Source organism: Micrasema longulum, unplaced genomic scaffold (genome assembly GCF_059751315.1).
Source record: "Micrasema longulum isolate JH-2025_06_02 unplaced genomic scaffold, ASM5975131v1 h1tg001049l, whole genome shotgun sequence".
Taxonomy (NCBI): Eukaryota; Metazoa; Arthropoda; class Insecta; order Trichoptera; family Brachycentridae; genus Micrasema; species Micrasema longulum.
The window spans coordinates 296097-321543 of NW_028278237.1; the positions used below are offsets into that span (position 1 = coordinate 296097).

The 25447-nt window shown below is 32.6% G+C and overlaps 1 protein-coding gene across 1 annotated transcript; it reads right to left on the bottom strand.

The window, feature by feature from the left end:
- Positions 1-18707: 18707 nt before the first annotated feature.
- LOC148277332 (uncharacterized) lies at positions 18708-25104 on the bottom strand. Its single transcript, XM_088233013.1, has 3 exons — positions 24973-25104; positions 22481-22717; positions 18708-19199 (listed from the first exon to the last, which is right to left on the bottom strand). The coding sequence occupies exons 1-3, from the start codon at positions 24985-24987 to the stop codon at positions 18984-18986; spliced, it is 468 nt and encodes a 155-aa protein (XP_088089139.1). The 5' UTR covers positions 24988-25104; the 3' UTR covers positions 18708-18983.
- Positions 25105-25447: the final 343 nt, after the last annotated feature.

Consider the following 25447-nt stretch of genomic DNA (forward strand, 5'->3'; position numbering starts at 1 on the left):
TTTAACTATTGCCAATCGAACCATGACATTATTTATTATTATGTTTATTAAATTATATATTCTACAATATAGTATAGATAAGTTACTATTATTACATTACTGTATTATTTTGTATCTTTTTTACTATCAATTAATAACTGAATTCAATTATAAAATAACAATAAATTATTAAAAACCCATTTTTAGTGACAAACAAATTGTGTTTTCATATCAGAACTCATTTTTAAATTTATTGATGTCTATTATATTCATCCAGTAGCCTTTATTCCAATTAAAAATAAAATGTATACCCACGCCACGCCTTTGTGTTTTTTTGTGTTAATGTAATAGTTTTTTTTTATTTGTAACTAATTTTAATCTATTTTAAAGTGCAAAATAGAAATTATAATATTTATAAAAAAGAGAGCTGAAACCTTTTTTGTTGTGAAGAGATTCATCTGATCGAACTATTTCACATACTAGGCAACGCCCAAAAACAAGTGTGTAATGTGGCCACTTAAACCGCCCAATGACAGGTCATAAGCACTGTAAACGCCTTGACTCCCATTTTTCCTTCTCTAAATTGTTCTCCATCTCTGTTATAATTTGTTAGTCTTAACGACTCCCTAGAGGGTGAAACCCAGACTTTTGTCTACAAACATTTGTACAAACTCAAAACATTGTAATAAAACAAACTGGTCCAAGAAGAAATTTAAAAATTACAAAATTGTTTTCAGGCGTTGTCTAGTATGTGAAATAATTTGATCAGATGAATTTCATCACAGCAATAAAGGTTTCAGCTCTTTAACCTCACTAAAATCAACAGATGGAAGAATTTAAGAAATATGGATGTTTAAACATAGGCAAAATTGTGAATGTTGCACAGTATGTAAAGTGGCCACTTAAACCAGTCAATGATAGGTCATAAGCCCAGTAAATGCCTAGACTTGCATATTACTTCTCTAAAATGTTCTTCATCTCTGTTATAATTTGTTAATCTTAAGGATTCACTGTTTTGTTTGACTTCAACATGATTTTAAAGCGTTACTGCTTTAATAATAAATGAAATTTGGTATAAATGTTTTGTAGCCCTGTAAGGAACTTGCATTCGCGATTAGCGGCGTGAAGTTAGTTACGTATGCAAGAATAGTATAGACGGAATGGCTATTAATCGGGCTATTCTTCCATTAACGGTCAAATTTAAAATGTAATTATTTGTGAAATGTCAATCTCCTTAGTTAAGGTCGGGTATGTTTCCGTTCATTAATGCATTCTTCGAAACTCTGAACTCTGCTGTACTCTTGAGGCAGAGATTTTAAATCACACTATTACAAACACATAATGGAAAAAAATATCCTTGCAAAATAGTAAGTATCAGATAGATATGCATGCGAGAGGTAAACTACATCATCGTCATTACCATGTCTAGAATTTTAACAGTCCGTGCGCTCAGTAGCTGCAAGACTTGTTATTTTCTATCTCCTATTTTTAAAAATGAGTTTTTTAAATTAAATTTATTTTATTGATTTATTTCAGACTTTAAGTACAAAGAATAAGTACTTTGGCGGACTTATTGCTAGAAGCAATATCTTCCAGCCAACCAAAAAACAGACTTGTCAAAAGAAGAGTCAAAAATTTGTACTAAAAAAACAATATATGTCAAAAGACACATACATTAAAAAAAACCTAATTAATAAAAAATGACGGCTGTTTTTTGATTGGTAGATAAGGCTTGCACATATTAACTTTTTTTATACATTATGTTATACATATTAAATGGTGGGAAATTTGGAATCAGATGATGAGTTTGGAAAGGAGAAAGAAAAAGGAACCAAGAAAAGAAAAAGGGATAAAATAATAAAAACACAAAAAAAGGCAGGGAGTTCAAGATTCTGAAGATATGTTATAATGTTTCAGGCAGTTCTTGAAGGTGGCTAGAGAAGGTGCATTTTTTATATGAAGAGGTAGCTCATTCTAATGTCGCTTGCAAAAGGAATAGTTGAAAAATAATATGCCATGTCGAGGAATGGAAAGCGTTCTCTCCCGAGAAGAGCGAAGCGAAAGACTATGATCAGAAAGGTAAATGAAATTCTCAGCAAGATATTTTGGAGCGCGAGGGTTGCGAAGAATATAATAAAGAAGTGAGAGAGATTGAAAGTTTATGCGCTGATAAAAACGAATCCACTTAAGTTCGGAGCGAAGAGGTGATACATAACCATGGTCATACTTTTAATATCATTCAAACACTAAACTTCACCGTCAAATTGTAACAAAATGGAAATGGGGATAGATTTCTTACCGTCCATGAGCTCTGCAGCTGCTTGACGTGCTGTATATATATATATTTATTTGGATAATTTATACAGCGCCGTTTTTGTGGAAATCACCTGAAGGGCGCTGTACAATAAATAAACAGTCCACCACGTCTTGCAGCTACAGAGCGCATGGACGGTAGGGATTCTTGTTCCTCGTCTCCAATTATGATATACAGGAGCAAGATTACTGCACGTCTTGCAGCTACAGAGCGCATAGACAATAAGAAATCTAGCCCCTATTTACATTTTTTATTTGACAGTAAAGTTTAGAGATTTAAAGATATTTAAAAAAAAATATATAAAAAACAAATTTATAAAAATAGAAGTTAGATAAAAACAAGTCATGCAGCTACTGAGCGCATGGACAGTTGGAATTCTAGACCTCATTTACTAAATTTGGATATTTGATAGTTGATAACATTAACCTATTGAAGCTAGATTACCAATCGTCTTGCAGCTACAAAGTGCATGGACGAGTGAAATTCTGGCAACTTAAACTTATCAATAAATTTACAAAAACAAACATTGAGCATAATAGTAAATTTGTAAAGTGTTCGTGCTAAAAAGTAAACAATAAAAAACTAAACAGATAAAGCACTTCAACACTATGGATAACATAACAGATAAAAATATCCGAAGGGTAGCTTTCGTAGATGTTCGGTAGTCGTGTAATCTAGCTTCTATCTGTTATAATTGTAATTGTTTATAATTGGAAACGAGAAACTGGAATCCCAATCATCCATGCGCTCCGAGACACTACAAGACGTTCTGGGATATTTATTTATTGTACAGCGCCCTTGAGGTGATTTAAATAAATTGCGCTTTATTAGTTTTTCAACTATAAAAATAATAATCATCATTCTATGCCCGCATCTAGTTAGAGTATATGGTACCTTTCACAAAGAGCCTCCATGCATCTCTATCGGCTGCCATCTCCTGTGCGTCCTCGCAAGCCAGGTTCGCGTCCCGTAGTTCTGACTTAAACTGCCGACAAGCAGACAGCAGCGGACGTCGTGAACCTGATGCCTTGTGGAGTAGGCAAGCGTAGTTAAGGCTCTCGGGAGGCATCCGCAGTATATGGCCCAGCCAACCGTATCGGCTCCGCTTGACGACTGTTTTCACCGGAGTTGGCTGCGTAAACTACAGTGTCTCCAAAAACCCAAGATATCCCGAGAGACAAATTAATGATTTTTCATACATTAAACATCTTGTATTTTTTAATGCGGGACTTTAAAGTTAATTTGTTTTCTAAAATATATTAATACACATGACAAAAATACATATTTTAGAAATCTTCGGGAGCATCTACTGCATATTTTCTTACTGTCCTTAACCTCTTATTTATCTTTGTTATTAAAGAAATTAGGAGTTAATGCTATTTGCCATGTAATAGAGGACAAAACTTTTTTTTTCCACACAGTATTTTGAATAATATCTAAAAATATAAATGCAATTTAAAATGATTGATTTATCAATAACGCATCATGCAAGCGTGTACAGAAAGAGATACATTATAAAGAAAAATAAATGTACATAATACAGAAAAAAATACAGTTTTGTTTATTATCATATTATACACCAACACCATATTACACCAACCTATTATCATATTTATTTATTTATTTATTATCATTATATTACATACACAAAATTATAATTTATTATAATTATAATTGTACTTTCCACAACAATTATCTAAAGGTATAAAACTACAAACGTTAGTTATTTATCTCACAATACATATGTCAATAAATGCCTACATTTTTTTGAAATACAAATATACGTACCTAAATTCCCCATTACCCATTAAACACTGAATCTTGCCTTTAAATATTAGTTTTCCCCACAGTATAAAAATATCGCATACTGCGAATACCGATAAAAATATATAAAATGGATTAAGAATAATCAATTGTATTTTCGAAATCAATATGGATATTGTGGAGAAATGATTTCGTACAACAACAAAAACACCAACAACAAACCATCACGCCGTTTCTCCGTAAGGGTAGGCAGAGAGGATAGAACGCCACAACACTCTATCTTTGCATACAGATCTCGCTTCCTCTACATTCATACATCTTCTCATGCACGCGCGCTGATTATTCCAACTTTTGACATGTCCATCTTTAAGTATTTGTTGGATTTGGTCATGCCATGTCTTCCTCTATTTCTGCATCCATCAACATTCGCATTGTATATATTCTTAGCCGTTCTTTCGCTGTCCATTCGTTCTACATGTCCAAACCAGCGCAGAGCTCCTTTCTTGATTTTGTCGATAATGCTCGTCTCAGCCTTACATAATGTACGGATCTCAACATTTGTGCATCTATCGTACATAGTTTTACCACACATTCGCCTGAGAGATCGCATTTCGACAGCGTTCGGCCTACTTTCATCCCTGTTTTTCCAAGTCCATACTTCGCTCCCATACGTCAGGGACGGGACCATACATAAATTTAAAAAAGGAAATTTAATAAATATACGTCGCTCGAAAAACGTGATATTTCCCTATTATGATTACTTTACATGCCATAATATTAATAAGATTAATTTATTTACTTAAGTACCAATAATTATATAGCCTTCAATCCATTTAATCTTCATATTCGTTTGAAAATGCCCTAACAACGTGAAACGATTGTGACAGAAATTTGGTTTTTATATCGTAAAAATAAAATAAAGGGTTCAGTAGACTCAAATCAGTGTTGGATTTTTATTTTATGAGAAAAAATATGAAGTTCGACAAAATAAACGCCAAATCAATTAATAAAAATGTGGGATTATTATTTACAAACTTCATTGTATTCATGTGTATGTGAATGTGTGTATGCGTGAATGAATGAGGGAGAGGATACATGTGCGTGTGGGAATGAAAGAGGGAGAGGGTGCGTGTGAAATGATATAAATTGTTTTTTTTTTTTTTTTAAGTATGTTAAATTTCAAAACCGTATTCTGAAAAAAAAATGCATTTTATTTTTTAAATTAAACTGATACACATCGAATGAATAATGTGCGACGAGTCCTATACAATACAGTAGGTAACCACAAAATGCAGTAAATACGAAATAATGACAACAATAAAATAAGGTTTGACAATACGCGAACGTTGATTCAAAACGAACACACAAATGCATATTATATGCACCCACATAATATATAAATAAGATTAACATATAAGTTTAATAGAAATGATTCGGATTATAAAAAATCAGGTGTCACAAACAGTTGGCCCGCAGTACGGGGATACATAATTATATTAAAAGATCTTCTCACTATAAAACTTATATATGTTCAGGGATAGAGAGCAACGGAGGGGAGGATGCGGACAAAGACAATTTATTACCTACGGCAGTTTTGATAAATTTAATATTTTTGGTAAATATATCTATTTCGTTAAATTTCCTGTTATACGTATCCATAATACGGTTAATCGTAGCGTTTTTTGACGAATTTGTTCTGCATTTAGGTATGTGGAAAAGTTGTGTATAACGCGTTTGTCTCTGTGGTACCTTAAGATGAATGCGGTTAACCAATTCGGGGGAATCTATTTTATCAGATATTATGTTGGTGAGTAACACTATATCAGCTGTGGTTCGTCTATCAGCGAGAGTTTGGATATTATGAAAAACGCACGCTTGGCGATAATCTGGAAAATTGAGATGTAATCTACGGTTTAAGTTTTTTATAAACATTTTTTGAATTCTTTCAATTTTGCAGGAATGAATTTTATAATAAGGAGACCAGACAGGTTATGTATAATGGAAGTAGATTGTATACTTTAACCGAGTAGTAGGCCAATCCTCTTTGACCAAAATTTGTATTAATTTTTTTTTTTGCAGCATCAGGGTGGAGTATCTAGTAACTCATGTATATACGAATTAATTACTTGAATCGACAGCTACAGGGCGGCTACTGACTGCAGAGCATTTGATTCGACCCTAGGTCGTTGTAAACGCTGGCCAATGGGTTCTTTTGAAAAAAAAAATACAAAAAAAGAGTTTATGTTCATACAAATCGTACCGGTATGATTGGTATATATGTATGTTTTTTTATTATTTTGAATAGGTGCGTAATTTTTAAATGAAATTTAATGATGAAGAAAAAAATTCAACAAATACGATAGCTTCGCATTGCCGTTGAAAAACATCTGGAAAACAATTTATTTCTTTATTTTTCGCAGCTTTCCCGGAAAATCCCCCTTTGAATTCTTTATAGAAGATGCATTGGGTAGATTGCAGATATACATACGTAGTACGTACCATTTCGGAGATCTCTAATATGGTCTTAACCTTAATAAGAAAAAGTATCAGGAGAACATAACTTTAAGAAGGCTTTATGTAGGTATTTATCATTCCATGTAGATGCCGGCCGGGCCACGCTCTTGTTCACAAACAAACTAAAAGGTGAGAAACTAAATGGACACAGGCTCCTTGTTTTCAAGAGAACAAGCGACACCACAACACTAACCCTTGTACGAATATCCACAGTTCTCGTGTTACTTAAGCTCAAGAAACAAACAACTCCAAGTATTTAATACGGATACCTCTTCGCTTACATGCCCCCCCGGCAGTGAAATTAAATAATGATCGCTTATAAGGGTAATAAAGCTTTTCCAAACTTAATTTTGTCTTTAATAGTGAAATTTGTTCTCAATGTAAATCAAATAGGTCAATAAAAAATGTAAATAAATAAGCACACTAATCATAATATCTTCGTACATAAATTATAGAATACAATAATTTAATATGGAATAGAATAATTTACATTATTGTATTCCATGATTTAGGCTTATAATAATAAGTCTGGTAAATTAGTTTTTTATGAAGATGATACTGCAATAGCGATGCCTGAGATAATACTTTCAAAAAAGCCATATGTATAGCTATTATCAAGGAGTGGTTAGATCATCTTCTCTCGCTAATTGTAATAAAACACTGTTTATTCCATTTTATAACTCAAAATCATCTTCCCCTTTTTCTTCCCTTTATGTAATGTTTTTAAAAAAATATTGCAATCTTGACATATGTAATAACTGCAAAAAAATTAAGTCTGAAAGGTGCAATAAAATACCTGGGAATAATTATTGACTGTCAACTTAAATGGACTAATCATCGAAATTATTAATAAACTGAGATATTTAACCTATGCTTTCAAACGCTTAAGTATTTGCGCCGAGCTAAATACAATTAAAATGATATATTATACACTTGTACAGTCATCGTTTTCCTGTGGAATAATTGGATGGGGGGAGCTTTTAACAACCATATTAAACCATTAAAAAATGTTCAAAAATTTATCTTAAAAATAAGGCTTCACTTAAATTGCACTTTTCCCTCTTTCCAATTGTTTCAAGAAGCTAAACTTTTAGAAATAAGACAAATATAATGTTTTCAATGTTTAAAATATATATTTAAGAACCAGAATTAAGAACCAAAGCATTCAAATAGATCAAGTCTAAAAAGGAATCGTGTACTAGAAATACAACATTGTAAAACGAGACACGCATATTTTATTGGCCCGAAAAAATTTTATGCTTTTTTTTACTGATAATATTTCGTTAATCCCGAGCTTACAAAATTTTCCTTCTATTAAAAAACACACACTATCCCATATTCAAACCAAAAATATTAACTCTTTTTTTCTATGATATATTTTGTTGCCCATTATTAATTAGAAATATTATTATATTTTTTATTTCTTTTTTAATTATTTCAAAATAAAAAAGTACCTTCTAATCTTTCACAGAATATTTTCTTTTCTCTTTCTTATATTATGCAAAAATATTATACCTGTCTTATTATTATAGGAGCAAAAAATTCATTAACATTTCTTGTATACCCACGAACAGGCCATGCCTTTGTGGGATTTTTTTTTACTATTCTTACTGTTAATATGTATTTCATTACGATTTAATTATTCTTATTTTTTTATATACTCTGTTTTACCTCTCATGTTTATTGTAAAAAAAAAAATAATAATAATCAAAATAATCGTATAGATAACTCTTACCTCTACAATACATACATACGTAAACATGCGTATTAGCATGAAAATACATAAAAATACTGGAAAAAATCCGGCATTGCCCAAATTGGAGCGCAAACGGCCTTAAGTTTTGATAAATAATGAAAAAGTATCGAATTTAAATATTTCGTCCAAAATATTTAGTAAGCTGTTTTTTACTTTTAAAATCATCATCAAAGTACTTTATTTTAGTTTCCTGATGATAAAAAAAATATATTGAGAGACATCATTAGTATATCATTGATGTCAAATCTGATTTTATGACAACGTCCATGCCAAAATAAAATTTTATAAAATAATAATACACCCCCATCGGTTGGTTGGTTAGGTAGGGCGTGGGTGGAACTCAAATTACAGCCTCCTTCTCGTGGTGAGTTCTTGGTCATTTCATTAAAAGACGAGTGATATGGACGAAAAGCCGCAAAATGGAAATGATAAAAACCCCAATTTTTCTCTAAAATTTAAAATAAAACTTTTTTTTGCGTAGTCAAGATGTCTCTCAGTATATTGTTTCTATCTATTTTATTAGATTAATATAAAAACCTTGGTAGTTTTATTTCACTTTTACTTATAATTTTCAGTTTCGTCGTGACCGACATCGTCAGACTGGTCACTGGTTAAAAATTAAATAAAAGGTTATAATACTTTATACGCATTTTTATTATGATAATTAAAACGCAGCTCTACAAAAAAATGTCAGTAGAAAATCTCAATCTATAAATCGGTGTATTCTGATACTTTTAAAAAACTTTTTGGGCCTTTGCTACAATTTGTGCAATGAACGTCTTTTACAGTATTTTCCCATTAATAAGCAAGCCAATTCGCATGTTTTGAGCATTGTTTGAATTAGATAATCGTAGAATCGCTGTTTTTTTTCTAGCCCGCCCTAATAAACATTTTATGTTTGAGGGTTTTACTTTATTTATGTGCCATCAAGGCCACTGGGAATCAAAAAATATAATTAATATTGATAAAAACAATTTTAAAATCTGCCGTTTTATTTTTTTAAAAAGATTTGTTAGAATATGAATATGAATGTCATATTTAACATTGCACCGCTTAGGTAGGTACTTATAAGTTCGAAATAATAATATTATTACATTTTCACGTATTAAAAATAAAGTAAGCAGTGATTTATGGTTCAATTCCCATAGATTCCCGTAAATATTTGGAGGGATGTCTAGGGCGGAAGTTGATCTCCTTGTATGGACTGCTGGTCCAGTTTATTGGCCATCACTCGGCCGTTTGGCTAGGAGCCGAGGGTGAAATAAAGTGGTCGTTACACTCATTTAATGTCGGTCACAGGGCGCTGTGTAATTATTACGTCTAACATTACTCCTTCGCACTGCTGGGCTCCCGGGAGAGGGGACGTAAAATCCGGATGATGTGCCATAAAAGGGAAATTCCTAGTTTAAGAGGATTTTTATGCTCACCTTTATAGGCCGGAAGGATGTTAACTCGGCGAATGATTCAAGATAGAAAAATAATTATTATAGGTACTAACGTGTGCGCAGTACTTCTGTAAATATGAGTGGGTACTTATTTTATCTATGTAGGAACTCATTTTATTTATTTTTTAATTTTGGGAATTTCATTTTCATTTCGAGAATCAACTTAAACAACGCAATGATAATTTTCCGAAAGAATTGGCTTCCCAATCTTCCCATTAAGTGACGCCAGAAAACATTATGAAATTCTTATTGTTTTGGAATCGAGTAACGGAAAAAATGACTTTATTTTACATTTCAATTTATTATTCAACGTAATATCTTTATTTTATTTTATTCGTGTATAAAAATTAGTAGCATTTTCAAAACGTCGAAATTTGTGAGACGAATTTCCAAATGTTTATGAGTATGTCCAGAAGAAAATGTCTTAAATTCAATCATTGAAATCCATTAATTTTATTGTTTGTTTTTTTAGACTTTTTCAGACTTTGAATTGAAATAAAATCACATTTTATTTATTGAGATTATTGCGACTTAAAAAATAAGAAAAATAGAAAAAAAAAACGTGTACATTATCAAAATCCATTCATAGGTCGTACGCATAATATTATCGTTGATCCCGGGAGTGTATGCGTTGACACATCCTGAAAAAAACATTAAAATATCATGAAATCCTCTCTGATGGCATGAGCCCGCTACACGGAGAACATGTCGTCTGGGATGAATTCAAATTTGCGAACTGTCACGATACAATTTCACGAGGGCTTATCTACGGCTGTTACCCTCGCAGCCTTCTGCTACCTCGGTAGACGTCACTGAGGATTTGGTACAAAGTGGGTTTGTTTTATTTCGCTTCCTGCACACATACTCATTGCGGGAAGAAAATGGAAAATACAGAATAAATAAATAGTACTGTAGGATTATAGGGTGGTAAGTATACGTGATGGATTGTTGACCCAAATTGTCAAATGAGTAGGCAAACAAAACAAAAGTGTATGATCACTCGCAATAAAATATTGGTTTTAAAAATAATAATCAAATACATAGATCTACTTATACGATTATTAAAATATTAGTTTTATTGATTAAAAATATAATAAACTGCATTACATAATTTTTGAACAATTTAAAACTTCAGGTTTTAGGTACCAAAATTTTTATTGAAAAATATAATATTTGGGTTCTTATGGTTTTCCAAGATATTATTTTTTTTATGAACATTTTAACTGGGTAGTCATATTAATTTAAGTCAAACTAATTCTTGTAAAAAGGAATAGAATTTCGTACTTATGAAGTTAACTTGGAACGATATACCTGCCTACTATCTGCCCACTCTACACACGTCAGTTGCTTATAGCTAGATGTAAGTAAGACCCTGTCACCGAGAGGATACGTATCACTTGATCTGCATCACCAAAGTGACCGAATCTTTTAAGTAGTTCAATTGAACGAATGTATCTTTCGCTCATTCGCCTCATTTAGGTCACCGTATCTACACATCTTTCGCATCTTCGTTTCATTTGTGTCTTCATATCTTTCGTGTCTCATGTTCGTTTCGTTCTTTTGTTTGCTTGAGCCGAATGTGTTCGAGCGGTGAATGAAACAAATAGTTCTAAAACTTTAACTGGTTAATCAACATGTTTTTCTTTTCTCGGTTTTATAATATTATTCTTTAGATATTATAATATTACAAATCTGTAGAAAACAGATTTATTGTTTTTTTTTACTAAGAGAACGTTAGTATAATAAAGTATTTTTTCATGAAACTAATTAGCACAATTATATTTCGTGCAATTTTTTTTAAAATTAATGTTTTGTTACTATTTTTAATTTTTAAATATTTTAAATCCCCTTAGCGGGCTTTACATTTTTTTAAAGCAGGTTTTTTTTATATTTATAAAGTGTGAAGTTATACAATATATATTATAAACAAATGCAAACGGAAAAAATATAAAAACAAAATTTAAAAATCAATCATGAGCCTCTAGCCCAATATGGGTAACTGGCCAAATAAGTTATTCCACAATCAGATTGAAACTTTTAATTTTTAACATTGTTTCATTTATTATTATTAGCAAATGTTATTTCTTCTATTTGAATATTTATTATTCAATAGTAATATTTTAATCGCTATTTGTTTGAAGTTATTTCATATTTTTTATGCTTACTATTATGGTTTAACACGGGTCCAGCATAGAAAGCCGCTACAGGTTAGTGAATATTTTTTTATTTATTTGACGGTCTTAGTCAGTCCATTCTTACGATGGTAAATACAATTTCTTATAATAAATACAGGCACTAATAAAATAAAATACAACTAAATAATATTAAAGCTAGGAAAAAAAATCACAATGTATGATTAATGGATATGTATGTTAATGACTGTAATTTTGAAATGTATAAATAAATAAGTTAATTAAAGTGTTTCTTTAAATATTAATTTTATACCTTAAAACATAACTAACCTCTTGTTCACATTTAAAGGGCATCAATGAAATATGAATTAGAGGTGGTAAAAAAAATGTAGCTGCTGTTCTAAAACAGTTGCTCTCCCGAAATATCTATAACACTTTTACAAAATTAAATTAAACCGTTTAAAAAAAACTAAACTAAATCACTAAGCGTAGATGTAAATAATAAAAAAAACATTTCACTTCGCGCGAAAATTTCAACGCTCCGCTGCACTCCGTACCGCGCTTTGCCCTAACTTAAAATCTTCATCCATAATACCTACCTTCTCGTATTCTCCCAAGGACGAAGTACATACACATATGCGCATGGGATCTCCCCGGCCCATCTCCACTCTCCCCTGTATCCCCCTTTATCCATCCGTGTACAGATACAGAGCGTACATGTACCTTACCTACTGACTAACCACAGAGACAGGGGATGGACCCAATCTCGGTCAATGAATGAATGAAATGAACTGTAGATCCAAATGACACGAAGACACATTTAATTCGGTGCTCTTTTTGTTCGCGAACTAACTGACCGAGATTTGAGAAACGTATCTCTAGTTCAATGTTTCCGATCTTGTCAGTACGACCGGGTCGTTCGCGAACTACACACCTCTACTTGTAGCTGTAAATAATTTCCAAGTTTTCTGAACCACATTCCAATCTAGGCGTGTGGTATGCATAGATAATTTGAACTTATTAAATATAAACGTACAGGAACATTTATTCAGAATACAAGAATTATCTGTAATAGGATAATATATAATCGTCGTTAATTAAGTTAAGCCGCGGGTATGAATGTGTTAAGTCATGCCAAATGTGGAATAACTATCATTTATAACCGTAGATAACATATAAGGAACTGATCATCCTTGCTAGAATTACAAATAGATGCGGAAAAGATTATAATGATTTTATTTACATTTTTCCAAAGTTATTTTTTTAAATATTTTACTCAGTATTAGGTATGTACTAATACTTACGAGATATATGTACCTTACGTTTTTCACTTTTCAAAAATAAATAATTTAATAAGACTTCAAACTAAAGATATTAATTTGATTAAAATTATTTATTGATAATAATTCTTGATGGACTTCGATTGTAATTGCATTGTTATTGCAATAGTCACCAAATGTGAAAAAAAGGGAATATATGAATTAACATGTAGTTGTCCTGGTTCATATATAGGACAAGGCGGGAGAGAAATTAAATATAGACTGAAAGAACATTTAGCTTCACATATATTTATTAACGATATATCAAACTATTTATATATAATTTTGATAGTGAGTTATTTATTACTCGTTGAAAATGGCCCTCGAAATGAAATATTTGGGTAAATCATAAAAACGCAAATACTTCCGAAAAAAAAATAATTTAGAATATATTTTATGGCATGGAATATGGAAGTGACTCGTCATTGGCTAAGCCCTAAAAATGTTTAGACAGTTGTATGGCATATTTTATTAGATTTCCACAACCGTTCAGATGCACAATAAGTTTTACTAGGTTATTATGCCGTGTGTCGTTTCTACTCTTTTCCGAAGTTTCTGATCGCATTATAGAGATGTTGACGTAAACCCCGATGAGGAAGCTGTAATGCGATTCGAAACGTCGAAAAAGAATGCAGACGACACACGGCATAAGAACCCAGAACACCTCATTGTGCAATTATATTCGTCATTATTAGTACACCAAATTCCTGCGTATTTCGATCATCTGTTGCATAAAGGTATGGTGATTTTGCGCTCGGGTGCAAGCCCAGGAACAATAAAATATTACACTAAATGTTATTAAATATTTGTATATTACCACTTTTCTATGTCTACCGGTTTCGAGACGTACCCGTCTCTTTGTCAGGACACCAATTAAACCAACATGCAAAACCCACTATACACCTTCACCATAGTTGTTGCACAAAAATATAAAACCAACACGACATGCATTTTAATAAGCACATGCACTGATTGGGACAAACGTACACTGATTAAATTATGAAAATATTATCTTGTTTAAGAATTAATGAAAAAAGTAGAGGGGATGGAGGGAGGGGATAAGCTTAATAGGTTTTGTAGGGTGACTATTACAGTGGAACATCGTATAAAGGACTATATTGGAAGTTTGTTTGATTATCGTTTGATTGGTGTCCTGACGAAGAGACGGATACGTCTCGAAACCGGTAGACATAGAAAAGTCGGTAAGTGGTTATATACAAATATTTAATAACATTTAGTCAAATGTTTGATCGCAAAGTCAATGCTTTAAATAATAAATACAAAATAAAAATAATAAATACAGCGCCCTTGAGGTGATTTTCACAAAAATGGCGCTATATAAATTATACAAACATTATTATTATTAACAATATGAAATATAACAGTTTAAACAACTTTAAAAATCAATATTTCACGTCCATTCTGCCAGGAATTGAACCCAGGACCTTAAGAATCGCAATCGCGCTAACCACTACACAACGAGGCGGACTTATCTCCACTCGATATCCTTATTTAGGATTATAACCTGAGAGCAGCCATCGAGTCGAAAACACTCTCCAAGGTTCTTTACTGCACACCAAAATAAAACAGGGACGAGTTTGAGTTTGAGTATCGTCTATTGTCTTGTTAACCTAAATAATAAGTGAAGGAGTGCTTTCTTTGTTTGGTTTTTTTATATTTTACTTTTTGTGCTGTTACATGTTCACTTAATTGCTATACTTACTAGTTATTTGCTCAATGTATTATTATTGCGTTTTTAAAAATTATTTTTTATTATTATTTTTTTTAAATCATTCTTATGTTGTTGAAATTCCATTTGTCGATGCGTTTTGAAGCAAGCAAGACTTTTTGTGATGTTAGCTATCATATTATTTTTATCATATTATGTAAATGTTATCAACTATCAAATATCTAAATTTAGTAAATGGGGTCTAGAATTTCAACCGTCCATGCGCTCAGTAGCTGCAAGACTTGTTGCTATCTAAATTCTAATTTTATAAATTTGCTTTCTATTTCGTTTTTTAAACATCACTCAAACTCTAAACTTCATTGTCAAATAAAAAAATTAAAAATAAAAGTGTAAATATGGGCTAGATTTCTTATTGTCCATGCGCTCTGTAGCTGCAAGACGTTCTGTTATCTAACTCATATATATCATAATTGTAATATGTCATAATTGGAGACGAGGAACTAGAATCCCAACCGTCCATGCGCTCTGTAGCTGCAAGACGTGTTGGGATATTCATTTATTGTACAGCGCCCTTGAGGTGATTTTCACAAAAATGGCGCTATATAAATTATCCAAACATTATTATTATTATTATTCTGGGTCTACGATCCGATACGAGGAACGGTTATATTACCTCCACGGAGGTGTTCTTCATCTCTACTGTGATATCCATTTGCGTACACTCCTTGATTCAGTTTATTTCGTCTAACTGCGCAGAAAAAAATTTAAGAGAGTACAGCAATTACATTAACAGCGGCATTTAAAATTATGTAACTTTAATCTAAATAAACTTACGGTGAATTATACAACAAAAGTGCAATTTGCGAAACAAGAATATGTAAAAAGTGGTTCATCGACATTGAGATCCGATAACGGTCCGGTTTCCTACTAGTACCCCGTTGCGGAAGTTCCATCTATCATGTGATACCCGATCATGATTGACTTTCACTCACGACTATGGAGTATACCGTTATGGTCAGCTATGATTATACTACATTCATTTTTACCATGCAACATGGCTTTTTTTATAAAATACGTTTTAAAAATATATTTGAGTTTTTATAATTTATTAATTATCTTAATACTAGCTTTTACGCTCGGCTTCTCTCGCGTGGTCGCGTTAGGGAGGAATTAGTTTGGACGTTAAGCTATTAAACAATTACCGATGTAATGATTTATTTTTTCGGGACAGAAAGCAGCTTGTATTGATTGTTGCTCCTCCAAAAAATTAAGACGATCCGTTAGTCTATGGCGACGTTGCATCGTTATTCTGTTCCCATATTCAAAATTCTACTACGAAATAAAACGAAAAGCAAACCAAACGAATAATAGATAAAGCAAGCAAATGAGGAAGTTCAGTATATATATATATATATATTATTTGTTAATAGACTATTGAACTAAGTCAAAGTTTTTTCAAAAATATTTTTATAAATCGTATTATCAGCGCTATGATTTTTAAAAGTTTTGTATTTCGGAAATAACTCCGCGTGTGACTTTAGAGGTTCTTCTCGGGCAGTTCACCCGATTTGTTCGTTTATGTTAAACAAACCGGATATCCTCCGCAGCTCTCATATCATTGGTTGGTTCATATGAACCAGTGACGTCGTTCAAAGTGCTGCGTTTTAATTTTAATATTTTTGATTATTTTTTCGTACTTTTCAAGAAACTTTGCTTTACAATTTAATGATCTAATATTTACCACGCGCAAAAAAACATTTTTTGTATCCAATTTCCCGTAGGGCTGATAAAGTTCCTCATTTTGGAAATTTACACAATTAATATCATATTGATTCTTTTCGACATCCCACCTTACTGCCTACTGATTTCTAAATAATGTTGCTCATTGTTGATTTTTTTTAAAAAAAAAATTTAAATTTCGGATTTAAATATCGCTATGCCAAAAAGTATGTCGATCGGTCGCTCCGTTAAGACGCGAAGGAAACACACGCAAACAAACACGCTTTCGCATATAGTATTAGTATGGATGAAGGATGAAGTGAATTCATTTTGGGGGCCATTCTAAATTCAAATAACTCGGTAAAAGAAAATGGGAATAAATTGTTGTGAACCTAGAACTTCTGATTCGCCCGCAACGATTTTTGTATAAATACTTCCATTTACTATATGTTTCGCTCATTTAATGAAATGAAATAAAAACAACATAACATTATGTCCAAACTTTGTATTCGATGTTGTATTAAATTGGAAAATACGCTTTGATATAAAATAATCCTAAATATAAAGTGTTCAGAAAATTCATTTTTAATCTGACCTGAAAAGAAACAAAATTAATTAAAATCATCACCATTAAACCCTAATCCCACCTGATGGCGAATAGGGCACTGCATTGCAAAATACATGCAGTGTATCTCGATCATTTGTTGCAGGAAGGTAAGGTGATCAGTATTACGCTTCAGGTGGTAATTCAAGATCAGTGAAGTATTGAAGTCATCTTTATCGGTACATATGGAGATGGTATAAATTGAAATCGATATTTATTTACGAAGACGTACAGAAAACATAATTTTACTTTGTACCTCGATACAATTGAAAATATGTAAATGTTAACTTACCATCAGAATACGCACCCTGGTTCGTATGAGTATTGTAGTGCACACCGCACGCCAACTGTTTATTTGAAAGGAACCTTTCCCCAGATAGTTAACAGAGCACCGTACTCTTAAATTTTATTTTACTTTCGATACTGTTTTTACATCTGCTTACAATATTATAATCGTCGCTCTTATTATGTGTGCAAAGTATTTCCGGAGAAAGAGAATGTCTATAAAAAGAATGATGTCATTGTTCCGAAAGCGGTTGTGATCAATCGACATTGTACATTAGTTAAATAATCATAGTAAAAAGTAACCCGATTTAATTATGTAACGATGTTTTTATCATGTCTACTTTGTAAATTACGTTTCTATCAAAAAACATTTTTAAGTCAAATAATTTGGTGCATTTTTTATTATGCATATTTTTGACTTTAATAAAACACGTAATACATACTACATAACATATATTTTTTTTAAATGATTTATTTGTAATAAAAAAATAAACCCATCGGGGTGATATAAACTTATACATATTTGTGTCAAATCATGAAATGTCTTGTCTGATTAGTGGAGTCTTCGTGTACTTCTTTATATTGATTTTAAATTTGTGTCCAGTATAAGTTTTCAAGTAGTCAGGTAAGTCGTTGTAGTATTTAAGACCATTGTATTGTATTTTTGATTGTCTTGCTTTTTAAATGTGGTTGTGTTGTTATTGTCTGGTATTATATTTATCTATGTCAGCATTTTTGGTCTTACAATCCAAAAGAACTCATTTATTACTTGCGATTCTCGTGTTAGATCTGCGTGTTTTATGCATTATATAAAATATGATGTCGGTTACGAATTAATGTAAAGTAGTTTATGAAAAATAGTTAAATATCTAATGATCTATGTACGTGGGTATAATGAAATAAATCTACAGCAGGTAAAAATGGTATGATTAAACCATAATGTTTGATAAATTGGTCCAATCATTTTATATTTGTGTCAACAAAACACAATCGTTACCAATATTTTGAATTAAGATGGTAAAAGATCGATTGTAATGACAAAATAAGTAGTTATGCTTATTTTTTACTTGTCTATAAATCAAAGTCAATAATCAGTCAACGTTGTCGTGTTTTGGAAGCAGGTGCAACTTATCAGGATTCTTCATATTAGGGTTGTTTTTCGGAAAACGGTAAATTGAAACGTCAATTTATTTAAATATTTTTTTATTAAAAAAGTAAAAAACAATCAATGTTAACAACATATTATCACAATCATCACAGAATTTTTCAATTCAGAATAATATTATAAAAACAACAATAACAAATTCAACAACGGGGCGTTACGTGCTTTTGGAAATGGTGAATTAGTTAGCACGAAGACAGGTGAAATGATGATAAATTCGCCATGGCATATTTGCAGGATTTGACAATTTTAAAAAATCAGATGGAAGGAATGAAAGAGTTATGAAAAGGGTGAAGGTTTCTAGTGCTTCCAGCCTCCGGAAGAGTGTCCACCGCCGCCATGTCCTCCGGTGTGGTGGAAGATGTGCTTGTAGACGGGAACATGGACTGGGTATGGTTTGGGAACAGGAACTTCAATTTTCTTTTCGACTTCCACGGGGTATGGCTTCTCAACTTCATAAGGGACAGGCTTCTCAACGTTGTAAGGGACACGCTTCTCAATTATCTGGGGTACGACCTGTAAAAAAAAATTAAAGCGGTCGTCAAACTGAAGTTATGCGAAATTGCCAAAATGGAGCTGTTTGCGCCAAGTTTCAAAAACTAAATGTGATTTTTTTATTTATTTGACAGATAAAAAATACAGTACTGGGTGTAAAATAGAACTAAAGAGTGGCTTCGACTCGATGGCTGCTTTTAGGCAAAAACCCTAATAAATAAAATCTAATTAACATAAGTTCGTCTCGTAGTGTATCGATTGAGAAGTTGGCGTACTATGTTTGAAGTTCCGAGTTCGGTTCTTGGTACGGTTGACATGTAAGTTAATTAAAAACATTTACAGTACAGTATTTCTTTTCCATCGACTTTCCAGGTGCCCCGGAAGGGAAAGACTCACAACTTCAACAAATGATTGAGATAACCCGCATTGTCATTTTAAAGGAACGCTACAGCGTTGTTTAAAAATAACATTTTTTTTATTTTTACATTTACATTTTTTTGCACGACAACAGGCCAGGAGGCCTAATTACAGTGGTGAATTACATCACAGAGCACCCAGGCTTGAGAAAAATCACATTTTAATTTTTGTGTTCTCACCGGGAATCGAACCCGGAACCTTCGTGCGTGAGTCAAGCGTCTTGACCACTACACCACGGAGGCCACCACGGAGATAGATACAACTCGTACAAAAATAATGTCAACTTAATTCAGGCATATATTATTTTATCTTTATTCACCTAATTCGTATTAAGAAATCCTGAGACATTTATTACTAAAATGCCTATCCCGATAAACAAATTTCATTGTTTAATATCCATATTATTTCACGTGCATTAACAATAAATCCATTAATAAATTATTGAGGCAGAATTTGAACGGTAAGAAATGACTCCGGTTATTCGAGCCCCGCGCTTCGTGGTAAATAGGTTTTCTATACTAGTTTTGATCCAGCCGGCGGATGTTCGGAATCTAGTTATTTTACAATTATAATTTTATTATAGCAGATTTCTAAGAAAAACCTGCAGTACTCAACCTACTGACACTATTTATAATGAAATGTAACTGATGATTACGCACATTGATCTTGGGATTCAATGCTTGCTCTTCGATCAAGCAAGCCTTCGACATTACTAGAGAAGGTTAATAGGCTGTAAAAATATCTGATTATATAAATTGTATCTTGGATGTCATTGTTTAAAGCCCCCGTTTACACTCGCCACATTAACTTCTTTCACCATTTTACATCGTCCATTTGTTCCACATGATCAAATTGTTTTAGTAACCCTTTATTTATTTCTTTAGGCAAATCAGAACGATCTTCGGATTTCATCATTTGTAACTCTGGAATAAATTGACTTTATAAACGTTTGTTTGTATATTTTTTTGAAAAAGAAAACATATCAATCATGTGTACTGCCAGTGACTACACATACATTCGCATTAGAGACCATGGCCCTTACAAAAATACATGTAGAAAAGGTCAAATGTGTGCATGTGTGCATAGATCTTTCCATATTTCGCTGTGTGCAGCGAAATATGGAAAGATCCATGCTTGATATAAACCTAAGAGAGAGTAAGAAATGAGGAAATTAGGAACAAAACCAGAAAAGCGGGTATCATGGATGGGCAGGACATGTTGCAAGACGAGATGGACCCCTAAAATTTTAAGATGGAGACCTTGGGAGAATAAGAGTGGCGTCGGAAGACCTCAAAAAAGATGGTCCGACGACATAGCCGCTTTGGGGGGTAACAATTGGCTGCAAGCAGCAACGGACCGAACGAAATGGAAGAGGCAATAGAGGACAGAAGGCTGAAGAAGATGAAGAATGTACGTTTGTACGAGTATACATAACCGTAATAGAGTCGCCCAGACGGACTTCTATGATTTTCAACTACGAAGTTAGCTACAGTCTACAGCAATTCAGGTAGAGAATTACAAGCGCAAACCAAAACCGACCATTACACGTTTGACGTTGAACTAAAAACCAAACCAAAAATTTGGAAGGCTTTTGTTTTATGCAATAGAGCTGAAGGGCTTCTCTAGTGATTTATTACTCCATATAAGAGACATAACCGCATTTACCCTGCTTTCGTTCTCTCCACTATACACTGCTACTTTAGCATCAAACATAGAAGCTATATTCTAGTTTTCAATGATAACCTAGCTAATAATATTAAAAACTTTTATACTATTTACTTTTTAGTAACACAAAAAAACTACAATTTACATGACAATTCGTTTGAAAAAAACATTATTTTTTCAGAAAAATTCATATGTAATATATTACGACAATTAAAAATATTCAAACAGAACCTTTTACCTATTAGATAAAGCCTTGCAATAAATGTATTGATTTCCGACAAAACAGTGTGGAATGGCATTGAATTCTTGATTCTCGAGCAGGCACTCTTGTATAGATATCTTTTATCTATTTGAATAAGTTTATATAATCTAATATAAATATTATATCATACGATACTTGGATCAAAAGAAATTTTTAAGTGATACAGGCAAAAAACGAAATTGTTTTTCAAAAAATTAAAAGATATCGGATACTTTTGGGCGGACTTACGAGCTAACTCAAATGCTTTCAGGTCATGGTGCTTTTCGAAAATATCTTCATAGATTTAAAAAAAGAGATAATGATTGCTGCCCTTGCGATGGACTCAGCTTTCAGGACGTCCTCCATATATTACACTATTGTCCTATGTTTGACGCCGAGAGGTTAAACTGCATACAAATATGCGCACAATACTAAAAATAATAAAAAATGAAGCCACTGCCGAAAGATACATTGACTTTCTAAATTGGCCATAGTTACGTAGAAGGTAAGGTGATAAGTCTTACGTTTCAGGTGCCAGTCCAGGAACAATGAAACATTGCAGTGTAGAACCAACTTTATAACCAATATGTCACGTCCACCCTATCTAAAATTGAACCTAGGATTTCATGTATGGTTAGCAAACGCGCCAGCCACTACATAACGAGGTGGACTTATCTCCACTTGATTTCCCTTTTCAGGATTTTTTCCTGAGAAAAACCATCGAGTCAGAAATGCCAGTCCACGGTTCTGATTTTTTTTCACTCGCAGAACTTTATTTTGTATCCGCCCGGAGACAGATCATAGCCGACAACGACAATGAAAACGACAATGTCAATGTTGAGTGACATTAGCAGGCGTTACTCAGGCGCGATTTTGTGGCTCCGAAATTAAACAGGGCCAATTAATAACGAGCGCCCAATTGACGAGAGACGTATTTTCGAATATGCGTCCGAATTTTCCTCCTCGCTCTTTTTCTCACCTTGTAGACCGGCACGTGGATGGGCTGCTCGACCGTGACGTGCACGGGGTAGGGCTGCGGGATGGGTATCTTGACGTACTGCGGCACGGCCACGGCCACGGGGTGCGGGATGGGCACGCCCACGTGCTTCGTGACCGGCACCTGGTACGTGTGTGAGCTCTCCGAGTGCGTGTTCTGGACCTCATGACTGGGCGCCGCCAGCGCGCAGCAGCATGCCACCGCGAGGATCGCTAACTTCTGGAAGAAGAAAATGAATACTGAAACTGGTACCATGAAACTAATAAATAATTAACGTTTTGATCCAACTAATATTTTGTATATTTTTATGTACCTTTTGAATAGACTAGTATAGGCTAAACCGATAGACCCTTTGTTAGTCTTTATAATGGTTTTCAGTTTGGGGAGCAAGTTTTTAATAATGATTCCTTAATGTGTTCTTTTTTTTTATTTTCTCGGCAAAGCACCCAAATTTTATGTTTACTCTATCAGTTTTTTTCTGTTTTTGTCAACGTTTAAGTATTTGTGACCAAATCCTTTTTTTAAATCCTCTCAAATCGACATTTTTAACTCGAGTCTCAGTGAATTTCTTTTTGTTTTTAATTGATCCATGTTTTAATATTGTTTTTTTATATATTTTTGTGCAACTGACCTCATTAAAATGTTATATTTTATGTTATAAAAAAGGTACTTGTAACTTATAATAAATAAATAAAAAATAAAAATTAACTAATTACAATTGAAATTGTAAAATTTACTTGAATGTTTTAATTTTCGATCTTTTCATTTTTTTGAAGAGTAATTTTAATAAACATCAATAGTATTTCCTTTCTGCACCTTATGGTGAATAGGGCACTGCATTGGTACTTCAAACAGCATATAGAGCTCGAGCAGTAGTCCCGAGGCTAGTGTTGCGGACTCAAGGATCAGAGGTCTAAGGTTCAAACCCCACTTAAACCCAACCCCATTGATTCCCAATTTCTAACAGTTCGTTATTTACAACTCGTTGAAAATGGCCCCAAAATTGAAATATTTATGTAAATCATAACAAAAAATATGTATATTTTTTTTTAAATCTAGTTTTTCGTATTTATCATTAATCAAAGTACTTAAAAAAAATAATTATACTCATTTTTACTGTTCATAAAATAATTTCTGAATTCACGTATTGTATATTTGTTTTTTTCTCATTTGATTTCTTATTCAAAAAAAAAATATGCAGTTCAAAAATGGTTTTGAATGCAATATCTTCAAATTCGTGTTGTCGGCCTCATGCATGCAAAAGGTCTCGGGTTCGATTCCCGACATGGTTGATATGAAATACTTATTTAAGGGTGTCACACTAGAATATTTCATAGTCTCTGGACTGGTACCTGAAGCGTAAGACTGATCATCTTACATTCATGTAAAAAAAACATTATCACGATACGCTGCGATTGGTGTTGATACACTGATACATTGATATGCAGTGTCCAATGCACCATTAGGTGCGGAAAGGGAATGATGATGATCTTCACATTCATAACATGCTGAGGTTCAAATATATTCCAAGAAAAGTGACGTGCGTAAATGTAAGAGTATCTACATCAGAAAAAGCTAATGAATATGACAGCAAAATTTGAATTTGAAACACTAATTTTGTGGTTATTAATTATAATAAAATAAGTTATTTTTTATTTTTTCTACCGACCGGTTTCAAAGCTTTACAAGTTTTTTTACTAAGCTATTAATAACTTGTGAATCTTTTCCTATTTTATTTTAACAGTGTTTAATAAATATTAAATCTAATCTAGATGAATAAGTCACTCAGATACCAACATAATATTAAAATTTCTAAATTCCATACAAGTCATGGTCAAAATAGCTTTTTCTTCAAAGGTGTAAAAAATTATAATAATCTTCCCAATGAACTAAAAACTATTAAAAATAATATATCAATAAATCAATTTAAAGTTAATCTAACATGTGTAAAATTTTTTAATTAGTATGAATGTATTATTGTTTTATGTTTTTTCTCTATATATCCTATGTTTTTATTTTTCTTTCTCATGTACTCGTTTTTAAAATTATATAAACTCCTATAAATAAACAACTAAAACAGTGTAAGTCACTCTCTAAGCACAAAAGTTAGTATCTTTTTTTGGAGAGTTACAGTGATAAAATTTACTAGATGTTTAAAAGTAGATATGTTTAGAATTTTACAAAAACATGTAGTTTTTATGAAATTTATTATTATTAATTTTTTTATAAAACATGTGGAGCTAATAAGTCAATAATTTTTGTTCTATTTTTCTTGCAAAAATGGACGGTGTGGAGTGAGTAGTATAACAACGCTTATTATATTAATTATATCTATTATTTTTTAAACATAGTTGAAGGAATTACAACAAGAATTGTTTTAGAATAATTTTACTTGAGAGACCACTCTCTCGTAATAGGCAACGGAATGACATAATAATAACAAATAAATGTTTGTCTCATAACATTCTACTTACGAGTGCGTAAACCATGACTGATCTCCTATAACCAAGACCTTCACTGAAAGAGTACTTAGTAGTACTGGAGCACTGAACTGGTTGTGAGAACTATCTCTTCTGCGATGTTCGGTGGATTGATGCTGTCGTTAGAGAGGCGTGCGCTTATAAAGGCGATAGAACAATCTCTTCTCGGTAGAAAGGCTGAGAGAAGGTAAATGCCGAGTGCGGATTCCCGCCAATAAACGCACCCGCGGGCATCGACGCCGTCATTTTGAGAGCCGAAAATGGATTGGCTGATTAAGGGTTAAATCATCTACATGAAAAAATATCGTCTTTATTTCTACACAACGCAGTTTATATTCGAGTGTGCAATCAGCTTCTATACATTACCAAATATGTTTTCTCCTATCACTTCCTTGAAGTCTTATGTCTTCCACTTGACATATCAGAGCCCTAAAAAATTATGACACTTTTTTCGTGCCCAAACGCTCAG

Excerpts from the sequence above, each read along its gene's own strand:
- LOC148277332 (XM_088233013.1), bottom strand. Across the intron at positions 19,200-22,480 it reads TCCACGTGCCGGTCTACAAG|GTCGTACCCCAGATAATTGA; the intron begins GTGAGAAAAAGA and ends TTTTTTTTACAG.